The 20,642-nt window shown below is 41.5% G+C and overlaps 1 protein-coding gene across 4 annotated transcripts in view; it reads left to right on the top strand.

Annotated features, from left to right (window-relative positions):
* inpp5a (inositol polyphosphate-5-phosphatase A) overlaps nt 1-20,642 on the top strand; it is a 150,493-nt gene that overhangs the window by 74,189 nt on the left and 55,662 nt on the right. For all 4 annotated transcript variants that reach the window (XM_087850374.1, XM_006799063.3, XM_006799062.3 and 1 more), the window contains 2 exons: nt 13,571-13,634; nt 15,182-15,285. In XM_087850374.1, coding sequence (XP_087706500.1) covers nt 13,571-13,634; nt 15,182-15,285 — 168 coding nt within the window. The remainder of the gene's footprint in view (nt 1-13,570; nt 13,635-15,181; nt 15,286-20,642) is intronic.

The raw sequence follows: 20,642 nt of genomic DNA, 5'->3' as shown, positions 1-20,642 counted from the left end.
CATTGTAATGAATTGTCCGTGAACCTCAGAGACAGGATTGTATTGAGGTGGTATAAAGATGAATGCAGCAATTTACAGAGACATCCTTGATGTTAACCTGCTCCAGAGCACTCTGGACCTGGGGACAAAGGTTAATCAACCCTAAGCACACAGAAGATTACAGAGTGGTTTCAGGACAACTCTGTGAATTGAATAGCCCAGCCAGAGACCAGACTTGAACCCGACTGAACATTTCTGCAAAGATTTGAAAATGGCTGTGCACCGATGCTCCCCATCCAACCTGCTGTTTGAGATTCTGCAAAGAAGAATGGGAGAAAGTGCCCAAAAACAGGTGTGCTAAGCAGCATCATACTCAAAAAGACTTGAGCATGTAATTGCTATCAAAGGTGCTTTACAGAAAAGGCTGCAAATACGTATTTACATTTTTATAGTTTAGTTTTTTATTATTTTCAATACATATCCAAGAAAGTCAAACAACCTTTTTTGAGGTGAAAAATGAATTTAATCCATTTTGGAATAAGGCTGTAACATGAAAAAATGTGGAGCAAGTGAAGCACTGTGAATACTTTCTGCACGCACTGTGTGTGTGTGTGTGTGTGTGTGTGTGTGTGTGTGTGTAAACTTTTCAAACTTCCTTCCAGTCTTAATATAACTCCAGTGTTCAGTTACAATTATATTGCTTCCAGTCATCCTACAGCCTGTGTGATCCTAATTTAATCAGTTCTTTCACAAATGAGTCCTCATGAATAGGCACAATATTGAATCAGATAAAAATATAGATTGATGAACAGTCCATGACAACATTAGCAGCCTTTCCAAAACGCGGGGTAGAGGGAAAAAAAAAAATCAATGGGATCAAAGACCTGTCATTTGCATGGGCCTCTTCCCCTAATGGGAATACTTTTTATAGACGGGGAATTACAAGTTGAAATATTCTTTTTGATTATTGGACATCCATAGCCAAATATGATTTACATTAATGAGCATAAGTATATTAAAGACGTTGTATCCCCCAGCATGCGAAACAATTGAATAATGGCTCTGGCAACCAAGCGGTGGCTTGAGAAAATAGAGAGGAGGTAATGTCACTTTAATTACTAATGGATAGCCTAATTCAGACTTTGATTTTTCATCTTTAGCAACAATCTAATAAGGCAAATATTCATCATCTTCATATCCCATTTTGAAATGAGGATTTTGTCGAGCACGGACAACACGGTTATTTAGAGAAAGTGGCCGTTTACGCCGGCCTCTTAGATCAACGGTTTATTTAAAGTTGATTTTCCTGTGAAGGAAGAAGAACGGTCCTTTCATGCCCAATTGCAGTTGTCTGAAACACTTAGAGTTGAGAAGTTGATCTTGTTAGGAGGAATAGACGTTGTATGATTCCCCTTTAGATCAAAATAATAATTGTCTCACACATTGCTCTCCGGTGTTCGTCAAAGAATACGCGTCCCATCCCGTGTTAGTAGTAGTTGGGCTTAAATCTAGATTAAATTGTGCACTGTAGTGTTTTGACGTGAGATCATTAATGTTATATATTTAGACACCAATCTTATCATTGTGTTATATAAATCATGGGGCCAGGTGACCTGAAAAGTGCTTTGATAAACTGCTCTTTTCAAAAGCACATCTTTTCTTTTTTTCTTTTTTTTTTTTTGAGGAATCTTAAATGCTTTGATAAATTTAGGCAAATGATAATATACAGCTCTCAATAGATGTTTTTTAATGTCATTTTGATTATAATCGAATGTACTGCCTCTCCGCTGAATCATCTTACCTCAGAAACATTTATTTATAAATTCATTACACAAGTCCTGACCATGACTATGAAGGACACGCATATGGTTCTGAAAAATGAAAGCAAATCAGAAGCGCCTTAGACCTGCAATCTTTTTAGTGGTCAGCAGGGGCAAAAAGCCTGCAAATCTCTGACCTCAGGAAACACTTGTTTATGGAGTTAGTTCATAACTATGAATGCTTGGTTTCCACAAATAGTGAAAGTGCACTGCCCGAGGCTTTAAAATGAGTCGTTGAGGTCAGCGTGGAAACTTCCATCTTTTATATACAGTCTGTGATCACTACAGGGCGATCATGGCTCAAGAGTTGGGAGTTCGCCTTGTAATCAGAAGGTTGCCGGTTCGAGCCCCAGCTCGGACAGTCTCGGTCGTTGTGTCCTTGGGCAAGACACTTTACCTACTGGTGTTGGCCAGAAGGGCCGATGGCGCGATATGGCAGCCTCACCTCTGTCAGTCTGCCCCAGGGCAGCTGTGGCTACAACTGTAGCTGCCTCCACCAGTGTGCGAATGGGTGGATGACTGGGTGTGTAAAGCGCTTTGGGGTCCCTAGGGGGGACTAGTAAAAGCGCTATACAAATACAGGCCATTTACCATTTACATGTGGAGTGGTTGGACCGGTGGCCAACTCTGTCAGCATATTTATAAAACATTTGTGTTAAATTTGTTTTTGTAAATGACTTAACGTTGCCATAGCACACACACAAAAACTTTACAGTTAGTTTCACTGTAGTTTTTATAAATCCTGACTTCTTGCTCGGCCAGAGATTCTTAACCCCTGCACACAGATCTCATCCCTTCCAATTTAGTGCAAACATGTGTCAGTACTTTTCCTTTTGTACTAGGTTCTGTTCTGAGACGGACTTGTCTTCTTTTTTCTTTATTGTGATAACGTGGAGTAGATAGAAGTTAGAGTAAAAACAGTTGTCCAGTCTGTCAGCGATGTGTGACCCGACAGTGCAGAAATGTGTATTCGCTAGCAAAGGTGTGTTTGTTTTAGTCACTTTTGTTTTTTTTGTTTTGTTTTTTTTTAGTTTCTTTGAACAAAACTTCATTTGCGTATTTACATTTGAGAGATAACGTTGAGGATTTTGTGCAGGTTGAGCAGACATTTCATAAATTTGTGAAATACACCTACTGTTCTGCAAATGTTAACGGAGTTTTGAAAGTAGCTGAAAAAAAGCCTCTCCTTTATATTACTGTAGACTGTGATACTGCATACAAGGCTGTGGGAGCTTCTTGAAACAGTAACAGTGTATAACAAATCACTGAATTAAGATGAAATGAAATTACAAACTGTATATTGTTCCCCATGTTCCCTTTTCTCCCATTTCCTGTCTGTCTTTATGAGTCAAAGTCAAACGTGGAACACAATAAATATATATATATATATATATATATCATTGCAATAGATTTATATTCGTGTTGAATTCGTTAAATGACCCGTGATTAATTATAACTGTGTAGTCTGAACTAGTGTGACCAATTGCTTTTTTTTCATTGGTCCCAGGGCAGCAAAGCTTTTGCAAATAAGCCCAGATTCCTTTCAGCTAAACTGATTAAACAATATTTAATCACACTGCTGTTTTCAGTCTGAAGTGATTCTAACAGAAGCTGACATGCAGTGTAAATATCCCCTGGCACAGGGCCAATCTTAAAATTGTGTTTAGCACTGAAATTATGGATAAAGAATTTGCTAGAGGGATTATAATGAAATCAAGGCAATTTTGGATTGCTTCTGAATTTGGAGATAAATTTAAAACAGAATGGCCAAAATCAGGCAGAGATATCCTGGCTTTAGATGGAATTTAGAATGTTTGGTGCACCAGATACATCCTACATTTCCCATAATGCAACTCAGAAATAACCCTTTCTAGACTACTTGTTTCAGATTTGGAGACTCTGACAGGCTACATAAAGTCAACTAAAAGGTGAAACAGGCTTAAATCTGTGGTGGCCCTAATGTCCAACCCCCCCCCACCTCCCCCCAAAAGAAAAAAACAAAACAAACAAACAATACAGAGAATCAACATAAATCAATTAACAACAGTACAGATCGGGCACTAGCACTAGCATAGACAGAAGGTGATAGACCGGAAGAGTTACATAAAACAGTTATCGAACCTCAATTCAACAGGAAGGTCAGTTCATGAATACAAAATATCAACTAAGAAGTTAAAAACCAGCAATAAAATGAATTATAAGTTTAATATGGGTATTAACTGTACGGGAAAACCAGGTTAAATAAGTAAGCTTTCAATCTTGATTTGAAGGATTGGATAGAGTCTGAGGCACGAATAGAAGCCGGGAGGCTATCCCAAAGTTTAGTTGCAGCTGAAGCAAAGGCACGATCGCCTCTGGTCTTCAGCCTAAGCTTAGGTTGGGCCAGGAGTAATTGACCTGATGATCTTAATGCTCAGCAAGGAGTGTACAGATTGAGATCAGTGAGATAACTGGGCGCAGTATTATTCAGAATTTTAAAAGTGAGTAGCAAAATTTTAAACTCAATGCGATATTTGATTGGTAACCAATGTAAATCAACAAGAGCTGGAGAGATAGAATCAAATTTTCTAGCTCCGGTAAGAAGGTGAGCCGCAGCATCCTGAACAAGCTACATTAAAAAAACATAAAAAAAAACACATTAATAGAAACAAAAAATGACATCAACACTTCCTGTAAAGTGAAATGTTGTTGTGTCCTGCACCTTTTGGGCAACTGGATAAACTGGAGTCCATAATGCAAATTAAAAAAAGCACAAAGCTGTTTGTTAAGTTTCCTGCTTTCGAGCCCGCGCCTCATTTGCAAGGCGTACCTGCATCAAGCAGTGAAAAAATGCCCTCACCGTGGCTCCATTTAATTTACTTTAACCATGAATTTATGCTCGCTCTTCTGCCACGCAAAAGACGGTTTTGCCCAACCTCATTAAGAGGTCACCAGCGGCTCAGGCCCCACAGGTGTAATCCCATTTACTTTGATCCTCAGTTTTTATGTCCTCGTTAAAAGCTGCTGAAGTAGCAACACGGTATTAGTAAATACGCAGCTGGAATATATATGAGCATTAATCATTCTCTCTATTGAACAGGCCACTGCTACCTTTACTGGAAACTGGGGAGAGGGCAGAAATGACGCTTTCAAATTCAGACGTTTTCCTTTAATTAGAAGTGCACCGAGGTATTTTTTTGTTTTTTTTCAATAAGTTTTAGAGCATGCATTGGATCAAAATGTGCATCATTTCTTTCTTATTGTTTTATCAGAAGACATTTATTCAAACCACTCTGTATAAAAATAAAAGCAAGGTGCTATTACTGTGTGTATCGAACATTTTTTAACAAAGTTATCAAAGTCTTCCATCAGGATTATGCTGAACCAGCCAATGGTGTGGTCTGGAGCACAACAAAACAAAAAAACAAAAACGCAGCATTATAAAGTAGCTCTTTTAAAGTCTGAGTCATATCATGTAGACGCGTATTCACTTTTCTTTTTTTGTTGAATGTCATTGCTGTGATGGTTTTATTGCTTTAGACCCCTATGCCGGGCAGGTTAGAGGAGCGACTGCACGACTGATGAGCGTGGCAGGAAATTGGCAGATGGAAGCATCCATTTCACCGCTAATTAGGGGGTCCAGAAGCCCGCCGACTGACAGGGTTCAACCGGGCAATGTAGTGCCTGCCAGCTCCCATCCCGTGCGCTTTATAAAACGCTCTTTAATTCCCCGGCACAATATCATTAACTTTGTAAGTGGATGAACACAATGGACAAGCAATTTAATTAACTTCTACCATTGAATGTTGGAGGGGAGACTAAATGAAATTAATGCACAATATTTCCCAGGGAGGCAGCCAACCTTGGGAGTGGGTCTGGATTGTTGGCAGGTCAGGCACTGCCGTGGGTTTGGCCAATTATGCCTTGTTTAGACCCATCCATAATACTTTCTTCAAAAGAAAATAAAATCAGTGGTTTCGAGATCAATCATGAGCGTGTGTCGCTCTGCATTCTGGGAGATTTTAGAATAATGAAGTGGAAGCCCGGAAACACTCTGCCAAAAGCTTTGAGTCAACAGCGCTAAAATACAGGTATCATAACTGATCCGTGCAGAGCCGGGGGGCTTACTTGAAGTAGACGATCAATAAATGCCTGAAATTGGGAAATACAGGAAAAGGAATACGGCGATATGTCCGGCACCGTCACGTCACATGTCGTGTTGGAGGATGAAGCCTGTTATTATTTTGATTACCCAAACTTTTGCTTAAATAAGTCAAATATGAGCTTTGTTATTAGTTTAATGTGTCTTAGTGAAATTGAAGTAAACTTGTAACAGGTTTATGCTCTAGTTTAGGAATAGATTACAGTACCTACAGTTAGAGATCTGCCGTCTTACTTTTACTTTTATTTTACTTTAAATAACTTGATTTACAAATAAAACTCTGTTTTAGGCCGTCTTTAATAGAGCTGACCCAAATAGTTCATTAAGCTTAATCTTAGAGTATAAAGTCCTCACTATGCACCTGTGACACTTTTACTTTAACTGTGTTTCACTGCTGTGCTACTTTTATTCTTTATCCTGCTATTGTAACACAAAAATTTCCCTGTGGGATTAGTAAAGTGCCGTCTTACCTACATACCAACCCAACGAACCATTCAGTCGTTTTTCGCAACTGAAGTTTTGTTTGAAACCGCAGATCACAGCTGCGCGCGAGAGTGCTAATTATCCAAAAACCTGCCCAGCGAACGAATGTCCCCATTACTCATTATTATCCTCATTACTTACTGTAGCTGTATAAGCAGTCGAAATGAGTTTCAGGTGCACTGCCAGAATCTGAATCAAAGATCTGTGGTTCGTCTTTTAATTCTAAGGGATCAATACTGGTCCTGCTTTGCCCTGTAAACCAATTTTCTAGCAGAGCTCGCACATGATTTCCTTCCCAGGAGAAGCAGAAGAGCATTAAGGGAGAGTAAGCTTAACTTAAATCTTAATTACTGTAAAATAAGTAAATAAATTTACATTAACGTGCTTCCTCTAAGTATGTCTGTGAACACCCTAATTCCTTCCCTTACCTATGGTCCCCAGCACACACATCCCAGAGACAAGGGCTTCTTCGGGACGTGACGGATGGCTCCAACACTCGAGCCGCTTTCAAATCACAGGAAGTGACAGAGGAAGTTTTAATGAGAGTTTTGTCTGTGTATCCAGTCAGGCCTTCCAGGCAGCTGATGAATAATAGACACTGTGGCTCAATACTCTGAATACTCAATCAATGGCACTGGGAGAGGGCCTTGGCAAACACATATGGCAGCCTGGGGTGGGCGGCGGGCTGAGGAGGGGTAGAAAATACTTCTCCATCTGTATCTCCAGGCTGAAAAAAAAAAAGAAAAAGCAAGCCACCTCTATTGATGCCTCTCACTTTTGTGCCAGGGTGTTTTCTTCGCCGGCGATGACAAACAGGCTGTTTGTGTGGTATTGGAGGTTTGTGCAGAGAGGCTCCTGTGAAGGTGCTCTTTTAGTTCTGGATCCTGCATATCAATGGGTCCCTCGCTGGGATGTGGAGGGCGGATCTCGAAAAAGATCTGTCAATTCCTAAATCCAGGAGCTGTTAGAGCACACAGCATGCAGTTCTATTGTCTACTAATGGATTTGCCTTTTGCACTTTGATTCAGTGTGTTTACAATTTAGCCATGTATAAATGTTAGAGTTTAGTGATTAATGGGGATATCATGTACCTATTAGTCAGAGCTTATGTCTCTGCTTCCTTCTCTGAGCTGTGTGGGGCTAGCATGTGTGCCTGATGTATTGCAACACCATTTCTTCATGACAGCATATCTGATTGACCTTTCCGATAAGACTGTGTGTGTATGTGTGCGTGTGTTTGTGGGTGTGTGTGTGTATACACATTTGTGAGTTGTTTTTGGGGGTTACGATTCTGCGTGCAGGTTTGTGTGGACGTGTGGCATCACTCGTGATTTGTCAGATGCGGGGGGCTCCAGGGATTTCTGAGCAATGAGATATAAACTGGAAAACAGCCCATTCTTGTCTGTGCTCTCCAGAAGGCAAAATGCCACGGAAAACTCTGAGGAGATATTTCTCTGCAGGTAGCTGGAACGAGCTTGTAGGCCACAGACAGATAACCCTCATTACAGGGCAAGTGTCATCACTTTATAGGATTATTATGCTCTAATCAAAGGCAGTATTATTTTCACCTACATAATAATTTCGCACTCGCCTAGTTATTTTAAGGGAGTGTTTTAAGGGAACACAAGCATTCGGGATACGAGACAACCAAACCAAACAAGTTTTATTAACCAAGCTTACTTAAAATTGTTGCCACATGGTTTTCTGTGGATTGACTAATGGATTAATAGGTCAGTCACTTAAGCCCTCACATGCACCCAGTCCTCCTTTGCACTGAGGAATTCCAACAAGCACACTAACACTCTGTTTTTCCTCCTAATAAAATGGTTTAGTGCTTTGGCGTAACTTGTGGCTTGTTTATAACCTCTGTCATGGCCTTGAGGTTGTTATGTTCCCACAATTCATAAATTCTTCAAGTATTTATGGTGCAATCTTATCAGTGAAGGAATGACTCCCAAATTACAAAAAACAAGACTTTAGTTGTGAGAAGCTGCATTTTAAGCTTGAAATAGGCCAGAATTACAACTGCAGTCTAAAATGAGACAGAGTGAACTGCAGTGTTACAGAAAAAAATGGCATTGGAATACTAAAAGAAAAGAATAAAAACTATAAAAATGTGCTATAAAGACTTCAGTTTATAGACTGTATCCAAAAGATGGCATGCATGTACGTAGTTAGCTTCTAGACTGCACTGACTGAATTATCAGCAGGCTAATGTGAGCTGTTTGTTCATATCTTGGGACATTTGTAATGCCTGAAAACTCAAAATGAAAAAAGTAAAGAGTATATGGGAGAAACCTTCAACCATGATATGAATGTCAACGTTACATCGTTTGTCCACCAGAGGGCACACAATTTCCTTCTTGGCAACACATGTTTGGAATACCACATAGTCAGGCGGAGTGTAAAAAAACAAATTTCATATTCAACGTGATTCTAAAAAATGCACGACACAAATTTTTTTGCTTCGATTCTTCATTTAAACTTTGTCGTCACCATGTAAACGCGTACGTTTCACCCACATTTACTCTTAAAACAGATGCCTGGAAGCACGCTTGTGAGTAAAAAGTTCCCGGGCAGGCCTCGGTGTTTACACAAAAAGACTGAGAGCACAACAGCGGCAATGATGACGATGTTGTCATAATTTAACATGGAGCCAGAGATTATGTTCCCCATTTAATGTGAAATGATACAAAATTTGATTTTAACTAATATATAATAATATTAAAAAAAAAAGAAAAAAGGTTGGACTCATTCATTTCATTATTATTATAACTTTAATTAAAATTTACATCATCAGAATGTTATTCAGTGTGTAAGCCATGTGGTGGCTTACAAAAACACACTCGTTCACTAGCACACAATAAAATACTATCAGAACTATTTTTGCCTCCCGTTAATGTCTAAAGCCTTCCAAGAAGACAGAGTAACGGTAATGTTTTTTGTGTCTTAGTTGAGATTGCCTACTTTATTGTATTTGAAACTAATGTAATTAAGATTCTATACTTATTTTTGAACATTTTTATTTTTATTTCAAAATGGCATGCACAATGCTGTATGCGGTTTAAAACATTGCAATGTCTAGAAAGGAAATCAATGAGCAGTTAATTTTAAAAGACCTGCAATTTTTCTCTTTTGAACATTTATTACGGCACATTAATAAAACAAAGCTCAACATTACTCAGTTGATGGAATAATCAATAGAATTAAAATAATCCTACGTTGTTCCAGCTCTACTTTAAAGCTTCAGCGACAGCATTTGGCCACCACTATGTTGTTGATTTTCTTGTGTGTGTGTGTGTGTGTGCGTGTGTGTTTTTACAAGTCAGAACTGACCACATGTGAACAAGTGGAGTTGTCAGCTATGATGTGTTGTGGAGAAAAACCCTGGATAAAGACTGGGAACCACCACAGTCAGCTAATGATACCAGGCCTGGTCAGGAAGCTGCATGCATGAAAGCTTTAACAAAATCCAAATGTGTCAATTATTTTAAAATAATCACCCATTTTTAAACCATTTTTTGTATTGGGATGTAATTAGTGCAAGCTATTGGGAGCTATTGGGAGTCTGTGGGCCAGTTTCAAATGATCCATCAGGAAATGAAGGTTTTGGCACTGCGCCTTGGTTGTTCAGCCCTTGAGACCTCTGGCATTAAAAAAACAAAAAACACAAGGGCCCAAAGAGCAGTAAATCCAGCCTTTTACAGACGGTCCTCATCCACAGATGTGAATCACTGACTTCTATTGCCACAAGAAGCAGTAATGCACAATAAACACTTAATTGCATCACCTGCTTTCTAATTAACACCCGTACTGCTCGCGTGTTCTCATCGTCCTCTACAAACCCACGAGCTGCACTACAGTGTCCGAGAGGCAGCAGAGCATTACCCTCTGAAGCTATACAGCGATGACACCGGAGTGTGTATGTGTCAGCTCTCCTGGGGACTGGCCCACTCTCCCTTAGCACAGATTGGAGGTGAGACCTTGAAGAAAAATTATTACTTTTATGTTTGCTTTATGGCTCATTTTTCACATTAAACGCAGAAAATCTATTCAGAGGTCACAGAATTCCTGCTTCTCTTCACGAGCCAGAACTAATTTTTGCAGCCCTCGGTATCGATAAAGCATTCAGCGGAGCAAAGTATGCAGGCTATGTACTGCCGCTCTCAAGTCTCTATTTTCCACCAGCCAGTCTATTGGGACTTGTTCAGGCCGTATCTGCTGGGTGGCGGGTCGGTAGGGGGGGGGGGGTTCTGGAAATGTCAACCGCACACGTGCACGGAGAGAGCGCGAGCCCAGCCGCCGTGGTGTCAGTGCGCCCTTATCTGTGAGTGGTGCAGCCAATAGGACTTGTGATAAGAGATAGCATTGCCAGATCGAGTCATAAAACCCAGCTTTTATGGCGCGGTTATTGTCTTTCTGTCTACAATTATAGTGATTACTCATTTCCCCCTTACCTCCCCCTGCGGACCTCATGGTGCACTTAATAGACTGCATTTTACTAATGGAAAATTAAGTAGCCGCTGTGGCAGTGGGGTTTATAAATATGTAAAATATACTTTTAATTATTTCAAGTGAATCTGGCAGCTAATCAATAAAGAGGGACGTGACAAACATACGTTTGACACAGGCCATTGTAAAGCTACTGGTAAAAGATAAGCATGGCCTGTCAGCGCAGTCCAGCCCTAATGAATATTTTGAGCCTGTCATGTAAAGAGACAAATGGATTAATTGCGCCCTGCTAATATAATAGCTTCTTCATGGAGAGTGCGGGAGAGAGGCAGGCAGGCAGAGGAGAGGAGAGGGAGCCCAGCAGCTGCTGCTGGGATCTGAACCCCAGTGTCAGATGAATATTTATTAGGGTTGAGGGTTAAGTAGATTTTTGCGATTACACGGATAGCCACTTAAGCATAGTTGTTTATAATTTATTTGATAATTGATTCATGCGGGTTTGTTTGATGTCATATTAATTTTATATCTGGTAGTCACAGGTGCTGGGGGCAAGTGGAGGTATCAGCTTCAGCTGAAAATGACAGTTTGTTTTTTTTGTTTTTTAAAGAAAGTAAAGTTTAGATTATCATTATTATAAAATCTTTATTATAAAGTTTATTTTTTACTTTTATGTTTGGATGAGCTCCACAAAATGATTAATTACTAATTATTTATTTAACTCTTTAACACCAAGTGTGTCGTATTTGAGTTTTTGTGAGTTTGTGTGAGGTTTTGAGACCTCTACCGCATCAGTGTGTGTGTGTTTTTCCTGAAAAACAAAAATGCCAAATGTAGCAATAATGATACAAATGGAAACACATATATGCACATTTACAATTTCCTTGTCAGAATATTAAAAAAAATCTAATTTTCTAATAATTATTTTTGGTTCAGGCTTCAAAATCAGAGACGCTGCCCATCACCGTTCCCCTGAAATAATTAAGTTTTGGGTTTTTTAATAAAATATTATAGTAGAAAATGCTCTGCTTGAACAGATGACGAACATGAGTCTATTTTATTCAGTTTTGCCTTGTAAAAAAGTTACACCCTGAATGACTTGCTAACATTTTTGTCTATTAATTTTCAGTTAATCTAGCAGTAAGAGGCACTTTGACCTGGCGGTAAATAGAACAAAAAATGCAGCTGCAAATTAATTTGTAATAGAAATAAAAAAAGAAAAATTCCCCTTCTTTTGTAAAAGGAAATATATCACAATAATACGGCATAATGGTCTTTTCACTCCTCTACTCTGTGAAATATTCACACAAACAGCAGCAGTTAGCATAGTGGCACCGTTTTGACAAATGGCACCTTTATGCCTCCCTGGCCCTGCTTTCCTATCCATCTCTGTGTCCAGGCCCGTTGTTGGCACTTTAAGGTGAAAGAGAACATAAAGACAAGTGAGCACAAATAAGTGTAGGGGGGCCTTCCTGGAAGCTGTCCTCTCGCAATGGGAAGCTGCGACCTTGAGTCCTGCCTTCGCCCAACGCTGTCCCCTCTCATATGCACCCCCCCCCCACCCCCCTCCTCCTTTTTGCCTGCGTCTGAGCAGGAGAGGGATTGACGGGAGGGAGGGGAGCGCGGCGACGGCAGTGGTTCGGGTCACCAAGCGCGGTTCTCATCAATTAAATGTGCGACAGTGTTTTCTGTCGGCTGAACTTATATGTCAAGGAGATGGGCAGGACCTCGTGTTTGTGCTTTTGACAAATCAGCAAATGTTTAATCTCAAGATGTGCCGGGCGCTCATAAATAATGCAGAGGCCAGGCCGGGCCCGAACTCTCTCCCAGCGTGTTTGAAAGAGTGCGGAAAAAACGGGAAAAGATCATGCATTGAGCCCCCCCCCTCGCTTCTGATTTCTTCTCCTTCTTCCTTCCGTCACATCCACCATTACTCATCTATCATTTCCTGTACATTCGCTCTTATCTTTCTCACTCTTTTGCAATAGTTTTCTCCCTCTACTCACTTACGTTTTAATCTGGTTACTCTGGTCTTCATAGCTGAAGCTCCGCTCCGCTCTCTGGCTCTGTTTTGAAGGAAAAGGAGACTCGGAATTATCCTAAATCAAAGGTCTGCTATCTCAAAGACACAGGGGATTGAGCTCGAGCTTTGCCTCGATTTGCCCTAAATGTAAAGAGCCCAACAGAAAAGCAGTGTAGCGGACTGTGAACCGCATCAAATCCCCCTCTGCACCACTCTCACTTCTTCCCACAGACTTTGATTGGCTCGTCCACCGACTGGGAAAGTTTCCTGATTGTTCACAGGGAAAATTAAGATTTTAAGCCTATTGAAGTTGATCTTTGCTCATTGAAAAGTCCATCTGAATGTGTCCTTTGAAAGCTCAAATTGTTGACTCGTCACGTTAGAAGACTCCAGAATAGGGTGCACAGAGGCCGCGCTGCGAGCGTACTGTACCGAGAGCACGGTGCACCTGTTGTTGTGTAGCCGGACGGGGTGTGTGTAGTGTTTGTGCAGTGTGCTGTGGAGTGTGGAAGATCTGCGCTGGCTTTGCTTTCAGCGCAGTTTATTAGGCATTTTCACATCAGGTCAGTCCTTTAAACACTGACGGTGTGAAAAAGCTTTTGAAGGACTTTTAGCTCCTTACAAAACAAAAAGTCGATAAATAAATGTCTTTAAAAAAGTCTTCTTCTCTTGCAGGCTCTTGGAAGTTTATACTTTATCCACGACTCTTTGAAAAACATCCAACAGTTTGATTTCAAAGGTGAGCCCCACCCCACCTCTCTCCATCACATGACACACATACATCATGACCACTATCCTCCCTTCATTCCCCTTTATCACATTCCTGCATATCACATGCGACCGTTTGCAGGCTATTCCTGCTTCCATCAAAAGCAGTAGGCTGTGATTGGCTTTGAGGATAATGTAAAGGGAGCGGGACAGAATGGTAATGCTTATAAATATTAGGATTTAATTCATACGATTTCGGGCCTACAGTAATGGTGTGCAGCAGGTTATTGGACAGCTACGGCCGTCTCATCAGCCTGCGGTGTCAGAGGGCCCGGGGGGCCGGTGACCACGCTAATTAAAGAGGGGATATAGATGTGGAGCCGCCTCGCTTCCTATTAGACCCAAGTCAGCATTAGCACCAGTTACCCCAGTGAAGGACAGGGCGAAGGAAGGGGAGGGGTCAAAAGAGAGAGCAGAGGCGCATTCATGTACCCATGTGCACACACATTAAGATTTGATTTAAAATCACAGCACCGGGCATCTGCAGATGTTTGTACATTAGCTGCTAATCGGGCATAATTTGTTTTAGCAGTCTCCATGTTTTTAAGATTCAGTTTGCAATTTTAGTTTGAGGACGAAATGCAAATAATAAAATCTTCTGATCTCTGAGCTGGTGGCCTGTCCAGTTGGGCTGGGACTGTTTTAGCCACATGCAAACTTTCAGACAAATTTTCTGAAACTTAGCAGAAGACTTCAAGTGAAGTGTCATACATTTAGGTATTATATTTTTTCTATTAAAAGATTTTCCATTCCGGAATTCCTAACAGATTAAAATTCCCCTAACCCTGGGTGGTGTAGATGTGGAGGAGGGTGAAGAGGAGCCTGTCATTCCCATATCCAGTGCTACGTTTTTATACTTTCACTCTCCTAAAGTTGCCTTGCGTCATAGTAAGGCCTTAACTGGGCTTAGGAGAGGGGTCATCATCTGCTTGAAAGAAGTCACTTTAGCTGACTTTAAGTCGCAAACTAAAGATTTTAAACAGCTGTTGTGTGCCTGTGGTGACCATACAAAGAACGAAACCTTCTATGACCCCATACAGAGCCAAGAGTTCAAAAAAACCCTGTGAAACAGATTATTCAGAGCAGTGTAAAGATTGAATTTCTACATAAACTGACGTTGTTATTGTAAACTTTGACCATTTTTAACATCAACATTTATCAGTATAAGTGTATACACGGCCTATGACAGAATATAATGAAAATTCAGGGACTGCAGTGTTTTAAATCTATAGCATTTAATCCACTACAGTGATCCAATGATATCAAAGACAGGCATTTACTCACTTTACATCTCAGTCTTTCCTCCTCATCCGAGTGCAGGCGTTCCTCATTCTGACCAGCAGGTGGGGCAGTTGTCTGATGAAGCTGAAATAGCTTTGAGAATCAGTCTAATTAGAAGATTAAGACTCACACTTCACTCACACAGTGTTAAAAAAAGAACCTTCTGTGGTTGTAACAGTGTGTGTTTTTCTCCCCGTTCTTCTCCCTTCATCACTGTCGACCTCCCTTCCTCTTCAGCCAAGAAATTTAGAAAGGTGGTCGGGAAGGAAACCTGCTCAGAGACACTAGAAAGCACACCCACACTGGAGAAGGCGAAGTTTCCACAGGACTACTTTCCCGAGGTGGGTTTTGTAATAAACACACACGATTGGCTGACAGCCTTCTCCCGAGATGCCGGCTGACAGATGTTTTATTTACAGTGGAAGGTTATGTGTGCTCAAAATGTGTATTTCTTCATGTATTAAATCCCACTTATTGTTATGTACTGTATATACATCAATTTGTTGCATTTTTTATGCATATCCAATACAGACCTGAATATTTATATATTTATATTATATTTATATTTATATTTATTTATTTCCTTTGCAGTTTTTATTGCTTTTTGTTTTTACAGTCAGATTTTTTCCCCTACTTCAGGGAAACCCAGTTGACTGATCTAAAGACAAATCAGCACAAAGAATTCAAAGAGAAAAAGTCCTTGTTGTGTTTCCCGTGTCCCGTGGAGCAGTTCCTTGCTCACGCCGCCTGTGTTCAGTTTTCTGGTTTCGATGTGTGGTGCGCCGTCAGACGGGAGCTGGGCGCCGAGCATATCTGTGCTGATATAGTAATAAAGAGCACGATCGCCCGTGTGTCATCCCCGCACTCCCCACTCATCTGTCAACCATGCTCCGACGGCCGCCTCCGCAAATATATGCAAAACAGATGGATACGGCCCCCTTCACACACTTCCCCCCAATTTCCGTCTCTTTCACACACTGCAGGACCCCCCCCCCCCCCCTCCCTCCAACCCCCTTCAACCCACCCACCTATCTGCCTACCCTTAGCCACCCTAGACACACACACATACATACATACCTATACAACTTCTGTTTTTTCTCTCTCTCCCGTTCCAGAGATGATCTAAAACCAATTACACTGATTGAGGCGCAAAGCCATTTAAAATGATTGCAGCGAAGCATTGTTCTGCATTTAACAGGACAAGCAAAGAAAACCGGCACAACAGAGCTGGCACGGCGCATGCTGAGAGGGATGATGGGAGTGATGTAGAGAGAAAAGAAGTGTGTGTGTATGCATGTGTATGTGCCGTGTAGGTAGGTGTGTGTGTGTGTGTGTGGGGGGGTACAGATGAGAAAAGTTTTGCCTGGTGATTTATGCCTCTTTCCCGGCTGGGATATGAATCTGGGATGATGCTCCAGAGAGCAGCACTCCAGATAATGTTAGCCCATTTAAAAAGAGCAGATTTGTGTAGTCTATCAGGGTCGCAGAGTATTTTTTTTTCTCCCCCCTGTCCCCCCCTCCGTGCCTGCCTCCCTCCTCCGGCCCCTCCGTAGTGAGAAATTGGTTGTTATCATAGATCACAGATACTGCTCAAACCTCTTATGAAAGATGAATTAATTTCACTAATGCTTTAATGCAAAGCTCTCACGAGGGAGGCAGACTGGTGATAACCCCTGCCTCGTCCCCGCTTCCTCCGCTCGTGATTTATGCCCTCTTTTAGTAGATGAAACCGCCTAGATTTGCCATCCATCTGCAGCTTTGAGGAATCCTATTACACGGGGATCTTGGACCGGACAGGACGCCACACACAGGGAGTCCAAAACCAGTTGCTTCGGTCCTTTTTTTGGGGGGGTGGATAACGATAGGTGTGTGTGGAGTAGGTCTTGTGAGAGATGTGGGAGTGCATCATTAAAAGTCATCAAAAAGGACACAGGGGGCAGGTGTCTCGAATCCTCTGGGGAAGGTGTTCGAGTGACAGCACGCCGCTCAGGTTGGCCGCAGAGACAGATGTGTGCTTTCCTCAGCTTGTGGCTTACCTTTACCGTCCCCCATTAATAATGTGTCACAGCTGGTGACATCATGGCGGGAGTGTGGAGTGTTTGTGTTAGTTTAAAACAAAATGGCATTCATGGCATCCCACCCATGAATCCATCTCTACATTCAGGGTTCTGTGTGAAAGGCACTGCGGCTAGTTTTCTTCCTTTCTTCCAGTCATTAAAGAAAAAAGTTAAAATGACAAAAACATAAAGCAGAAAACAACATATATAAAATTTAATATCATTTTTCATTTTGTATAATTTTTTTGTCACTAATTAATCAATTTACTTCTTTAATCTGATCTACGCCATTATAAAAAAATAATAATAAGTAGTAAGTGTGTGAATAAATTATACAATTATATAATAGTTGATCTATCTCTGATGCTCAGTGCTAGAGGCTTTGATTATACCCTTTTAGAGGGTGTTTATTTTAAGCTGCTTTTGCAGTCATATCATTTTAACACCTTGATGTGATATGCCTGCAGCCCACGTATAGCTTAGCTTGTCCTCAAAAACCTAAGGCATGCAATTCGATTGCTTTTTATAGCGCTGAAATTGCACAAGCATTTTTACACAAGCAGACCAGGCAGAGCCAATAGCCAGAAAAGTGTCTCAGACGTCACGGAGTTGATATCCAGCCCAACATTGTCTTTTTTTTTCCTCGATAATCTTACTTATTACTCACTTAACCTAAATCACGCTCTGCTTTCAGCTCTGAAAGGCATCATAAAGTTCTGAAGTTACTCACTTTCACACTTTCTGTTCGATTCCCATTTAAGTGGCGGCCTCTCCATATGCAAAGCGTTGTTTCTTTCCGTAAATCCCGCCCTGAATTATAGCTGTGTTTGTGCGTTGGGGGGAGTGAAGCGGGGACGTTAATTGAAATGCTGAATAAGAAGGAAGTGGACAAAATTGCGGATGCTATTTCTTCCAAAAGGTCGCGGTGATGGATTTGGCGGCTTGTCCCCCCCCCCCCCCCCCGTTATTCCGTCAATCTACTTGCCCCCCTCCCCCCGGTGGGATTCATGTATTTATTTGTGTGGTGCGGTAACACACGCCTCCAAAAACCATTGCATCATAAGGATTTGTCATTGCCTTATATAAATAAAGTATACGACCCAGACCTTAATGTGCCCTTGCTATTGATTGTTTTACACAACGGTAAAGAGAAGCGGGTGAAAAAAAGAGAAAGGAAGAAAATAGGCGGCAGGCTGTAGATCAACATCCGTATGAGTTTGTATTTGTTGTTTGGCACCGTGAGCGTGTCCATTAAAGCGCTGACTTTTCATACCCTTTTAGTGCCCCCTGTAGCACGCTGCGATACGGGGCTGCGATTACTTTCAAGTTCTGCCCTCGCTGAAAGTTAACTTGCTTCTCTCCTTATGATTTAAACGCCACGCGTGATTCATAGATGTGATGTGTACGTTAAGGAGATGAAGTCATTTAAACTGGCATTGCCTGTAAAACGCTCTGTGGCATTTATCACCAGAGAAGACACCTGTGACACAGATGCTGTTCTCTGTGACAGGCGTGATCCATGAGACTGCAAGGAGCTCATAAACGAGGGGCTAATGCCGAAATGAGAGCCAAATTTAAGCTTTTTTCACTTTTTAAATTTTTTTGGGGACATATTTGCGATCCTGCAAATATTTGGTATCAATACCAAGTAAATACAGTGCAAGTGTTCCAGACACCGATACTTTTAACCTATAAAGGCAGCTTATGTAGGGGAGAGCAGCGTGTCATGATTCATGAGAAGAATCATCACCAGTTTGCGAAATTCTGAAGACATACTAACGACAAGTGAATCACTGCGATTTGTATTTTTTGCAATTTTTTGCAATAATAGAAGAAAATGCATTGCAATGCTTCCTGCATTTTTTAAATTTCAGTGTTTTTAGTGCTGCACGTGGCGAAAGAGAGCAACTCCCTCTGTAGTTCTGGTGCAGCTTTATCAAAGCACACACACACGTACACAACGTCTTCATGTACTGTCCTGTCATGTAAACCGGCCCTCTGCCATTGGATACCCCCCACCCCGCGCCCTATGATGGAATAAAGATAAATGTGACTGTCTACAGGGGCTCAAATCAATCAGCGTTTGTGTGTATTACTTATTACTCACAGTGCATTTCTGTCATGGGGCTTTTGTGTCACCCCCTCCACTCTCTGTCCTGCACTCTTCTTTGCCCCGCCTTCTTTCTGAACATAACCCGACATCGTATTATTTACTGGGGCGGCTGAAGTATAAGAAAGGTCAAAAAAATCAAAGGGGACTGACCGGGAAGCAGTGGCAGGAGGGTGTTTTAGGTAGTACTGTGTGTGTGTGTGTGCTGACTGTGTCACATGTGACATTTTATATCAGCATATTTTTCCATGGTCGTAGTTTTGAGTGAATCCCACACTTTCTCTTCCACCCCCACTGTTTATCTTTTTTTTTCTGTTCGTGCGTTCGCACAAACAGTTTGTCTGTACTCTGCCGAGCATCCACAGATGTGACCCCCACCCCACGTCTCCCCACCCCACCGTCGCAGCCACCGTTCATCACTGTCATGGGCGGAGACGCCATCGTTGACCTGTGGAAGGTCGGCCAATGTCACCGCGAGCCTCGCGACCTTTTGCGGTCGCCCTTCGACTCCCACTATCAACCTCCCCTTCAGTGACTACAGCAGCCATATCTGATATTTAATATTTTCACATGCGACCTGTTCTGCAAACATGTCTTTAAAAAAGGGGGAAAAGAACTCTTAGTAAAACTCTAAAACTTTTAGGAAAAGCATTTTTGTGTTTGTGTGTGCGTGTGGAGGAGAGAGGGAGGCGTGATGATGATGATGTCTCAGCACATGATTAAACGGGGGCCGGACAGCATCTGTGTCATCGTCTCCGCTGCAATATCAGCTGTCGCAACCAAAGCGTGATGTCATCATGTCAGCCCATAGGCCGAGCACCGTTTCCTTCTTCCGCGCTCTGATTGATTTTGTGAGATAATCACTTCACTCGGACTCCTGCTACAAAAACAGCACTCGTATTGTGTGAAATAAAGAGATGATGATTTTATTATTATTATTATTATTATTTTATACTTTGCAGTGATGCTTTTAAAGCATGCACTCTGATAGTTGTCTATGTTCGCGCCCTCGTGCGCGTCGTGAGTGTGTTTATAAGCGAGCGATGGAGCAGGGGGTCAATCAGTCATATGTGGAGGAAATGGGGCAATCTGGGGCCGGGTGTCAAGAAAGTGATGGATTTTAATGCTGCGATTGTAGTTAATGGCTCTTTAAATTAAATCGAGATTAAACGTCTCTGGCGGCAGTCGGTGCTTGTATGGGTCCTGAGCAAGTCCACCCTCCACCCCCACCGCCACCTCTCGCTCTTCATCTTGTCCCTACTCATCCTCTCATACTCTTAATACTTTCTTTCCTCAACTTTACATTGACAAACATTTGCAGCATGTTAATGGATTTAACGTGCAACAAACTAATGTGTTATTCGGAGTGCATTTTTGTGTGTGACTACATAAGCCTTATTGCTTCTGTTTGCTTCTGTTTATCTTTTTAATATAGTCATTAAGTTCAAAAATATAGGTATATTTTGAAAGGCGAGGCCAATCGGTTTTGCTACAGCATGATCATATCATATCTGTTTACATATGCTCCTCT

The sequence above is a fragment of the Neolamprologus brichardi genome, chromosome 13, assembly GCF_056152115.1.
Source record: "Neolamprologus brichardi isolate AB-2024 chromosome 13, ASM5615211v1, whole genome shotgun sequence".
Lineage (NCBI taxonomy): Eukaryota > Metazoa > Chordata > Actinopteri > Cichliformes > Cichlidae > Neolamprologus > Neolamprologus brichardi.
This window is presented reverse-complemented; position numbering and strand designations above follow the sequence as displayed.